Genomic DNA, 3,816 nt, shown 5'->3' on the forward strand with positions numbered 1-3,816 from the left:
GAACCGAATAACTAAGGCTTCGTTTGGATATCATGATGTTTTTATTATTGTGTTTTTATAAAAAAACACTATGGTGTTGTGTTTTTACCTTAATTTTTTTTTAAAAACACCATGTTAAGTATTTTTGGTCAACACTAGTTTAACTCATTATAACATTAGTATTAAATATATTATTAATATATTATATATTAATTATAATAAAATATATTGTGAATAAAATGTTATAATATTTAGTTTATATTATTATAGTATTATAAGTATTAAATGTAATGCAATATAATATTATATAATGTTTTAATATTATATTGTACTTTAATGAGTTATATTATATTATAATTATTACATATTATTTTAAAATAATTATATATTTAATTATTTTGGTATATCAATTTGTTATTGTTGTATATTATGTAATGCAATATAATATTGTATAATGTATTAATATTGTATTGTACTTTAATAAATTATATTATATTATAATTACAACTATATTATAAGTATTACATATTATTTTAAAATAATTATATATTTAATTATTTTGATATATCAATTTGTTATTGTTGTATATTATATTAATATTTTTTATAATAATGTTATTTTATGATTGTTATAATATTATACTATAATTCATATAATATAATCATTAATAATAAAATTAATATTATGTTATTACTCATATGTTATTAATAATTAATATATTATAAATATTTTAATATTATATAATTTATTATAGTTTTTAATCAGGCTTAGAGTTTATTAAATAGTACTGTTGATATATATTACGTATTTATGATATAATAAATATTATTATATTTTAGATATATTATTTTTTTTTTTATATTATCATTTGTTAGACATAAATTATTTATTATTAAAAATTATTTTACTTTATAATAAATTATATTAATTTATACATAATATATTAATAATTTTATATATTATATTGCATTTACTATACAATATTGTTATAGATAATAATATTATTATATTGTTTGTATTATTAAATATGTTACATATATAATATTTTATAATTATTAATTTAATTATAATTTAATTTATTTTTTTTTTTTTTTTTTTTTTTTTTTTTCTTTTTTTGTTTTTTTTTTTTTTTTTTTTTTTTTTTTTTTTTTTTTTTTTTTTTTTTTTTTTTTACATGAGGAGTACATTATAGTGATATATACTGTTATAGTAATATTATTATATTATTATATTTTTAATAACTTTTATTAATTACTTTAGTTTATTATATTTTATTATTATTTATTTATTATATAATATATTATTAACATATTTAATATGCTCGTATTTAATATGTTATTATATTATTATATAAGATATTTTATTTATTATATTTTTATATTATTTAATAAATATTATTAATATATTAAATTAACTATAATATAGTAGAGTATAGTATAATATAATAAGCATGTTGATAATAACTTTATATTAATTACATTTAATATATTATATTAAATATTATATTAACACTTTCTCAAACTCAAAACTAAAACACCAAACTTAAAACATCTTTTTGAAATAAGTATTGTATTTTTTAGTTTGAGCATGATTTAGTTCAAAAAATATTATGATTTTTAAACACATGGTGTTTTATTTTTTGTAAAAACATCATGAAAATAAGTAAAACAACGTGATATCCAAATATAATGTGAGAAATCTCAATTTAAAACATCTTTTTGAAATAAGTATTGTATTTTTTAGTTTGAGCATGATTTAGTTCAAAAAATATTATGATTTTTAAACACATGGTGTTTTATTTTTTGTAAAAACATCATGAAAATAAGTAAAACAACGTGATATCCAAATATAATGTGAGAAATCTCAATAATAATTGTTTTATAATTTGCAGGAAAAGGAGCAGAATAATCTTGCGAAAGGATTCAATGGCGAAGAATTCATTCAAGCTTGAACATCCTCTCGGTTTGTGCTCTGTTTTCTTGCTTTCCAGCAAAATCGCAATTATGAATTTTATATGAAATCAGGGTTCTTTTCATGAATCTTATTCTTTATTGAGAATTCTTTGGATCATTGCTTGTATTTATTTAGGGTTTTGATTGTAATTCGCGTAAAAAAGAAAACTTTGATCAAGAACACTAAGAAATTTTGCCAAAAGGAATAAACTTGGATGGAAGCTCATTTGACACTGAGACTAGCCTAATACAGGAAATCTCCCTGAAGATATAAGTCAGATTAGACCTAGACTGTATCAATAGAAATCCGTATCAACTAATTCTGTTATCTTGGTTAATACTTGCATCTAGTGATTCATAAGGTTGTCTTGTATGTTGCAGACACATGTTTATTTGGTTCTTGGTGTCTTTTTAGTATTAGTAAAGGACGGCTGGAACCAACTATTAATAGTTAACTTGACGGAGGAGATAACTCTCATCCGAATTGAATGGAAGAATATTATTCATGTAGCCAAACCACAAACTTTGGGGTAAAGGATTTATTGTTCTAGTAGTAGTAGTAGTAGTAATTCTACTGGGAAGAGAAATCACGTTAGGCTGAAAAAGATATAAGCATTGGTGAAGCATTAACTTGTTCCCTTGGGAACTAGAGGATTATCAGTACTGAATGTTATCGTTGATGATAGCAAACCAGTGAACTAGTTTTTTGGATACAGAAGTTGTATGGACTTGTTTCGTGGATAATAAAAACTCGTTATTTCTTCTATGCTTAAGAGCTGGTGCATAAACTGAGGTGGTTGTTTCAATGTCTTTCTATGTCTTACAAACTTTTGATGTAATACAAACATTTTGCACGTGTCTAACTGACAGTTCCATTATCCATTCGGAGATTATGATTCTTGCTATTGCGACAGAAATTGTAATGCATATATGAGTCTAAACTTGTAACCATTAGTATTAGCTTAGTTTCTCTCACTTTAGTTCTAAAATTAACGTTCTATATTTCAGAAAGGAGACAGGCTGAAGCTGCTCGTATTAGGGAGAAATATCCTGATAGAATTCCTGTGAGTGCCTCTCCTTTATTTGTACATACTATACACTCTTTTCTCATCTATTTATTTGTTATTTTTCATGTGCAGGTGATAGTTGAGAAGGCTGAAAGGAGTGACATCCCAGATATTGACAAGAAGAAGTTAGTGTTTTATTTTCTTTATCAATATTTTTTCTGTTAATGATGAGGATTACCCATTTTCTATGAGATATTTAATTTCTAGAAAAAATAGATTATGGCGAAAAAGTGTTAATTTTATTTGAGATGTACGCAATCCTAGAAAGTCAAGAAAAAGCTACGTGCAGTCTTAAAAAAAAATCTTACCCTGAGTGAGACACAATTATATAGTTCCTTCATTATCTAAATGCATTGAAAATAATCTTAAAAGGAGAGGTAACTTGTCAAAATGTATAGATCGTGGAAACTATAATATTTAAGAAAGCATGAAGTTGAGTACTACTTTCCTTTCATGGTGGACCACATATTTTTTGTACAAATTTCAACATTTGTCTAGATACTCTATGTTGTGCATCACAATAACTTGTCTCCATTATAAAATGAAAGTCTTGCTATCTATTAATTTTGTGTTGAGGTTTTACCTCAACTTACAATTAGCTTAGGATGGGATCTCAGGAGAATAAACTTTGTCGATCCTTTAGTACCCTTCATCTGCTTTCATAAGCATCGGTTTCTTTTCATCTTAATCATGTTCATTATATCATGAGGCCTTGATTCTTATACAAGTTATTCTATACTTCTCTTGGTATTTCGTTTGTTTCTTCCCAAGATGCTCGTATCATATAACTAATATTCTCCCCTTTTTTTCTTGGTCCT

General features: G+C 23.2%; 1 protein-coding gene across 1 annotated transcript in view; it reads left to right on the forward strand.

Annotated features, from left to right (window-relative positions):
* LOC109821570 (autophagy-related protein 8C-like) overlaps positions 1,853 to 3,816 on the forward strand; it is a 6,376-nt gene continuing 4,412 nt past the window's right edge. Inside the window, exons 1-3 of the mRNA XM_020387748.1 lie at positions 1,853 to 1,941; positions 2,940 to 2,995; positions 3,071 to 3,158. Coding sequence (XP_020243337.1) covers positions 1,905 to 1,941; positions 2,940 to 2,995; positions 3,071 to 3,158 — 181 coding nt within the window. The 5' untranslated portion in view covers positions 1,853 to 1,904. The remainder of the gene's footprint in view (positions 1,942 to 2,939; positions 2,996 to 3,070; positions 3,159 to 3,816) is intronic.

The sequence above is a fragment of the Asparagus officinalis genome, chromosome 8, assembly GCF_001876935.1.
Source record: "Asparagus officinalis chromosome 8, Aspof.V1, whole genome shotgun sequence".
Lineage (NCBI taxonomy): Eukaryota > Viridiplantae > Streptophyta > Magnoliopsida > Asparagales > Asparagaceae > Asparagus > Asparagus officinalis.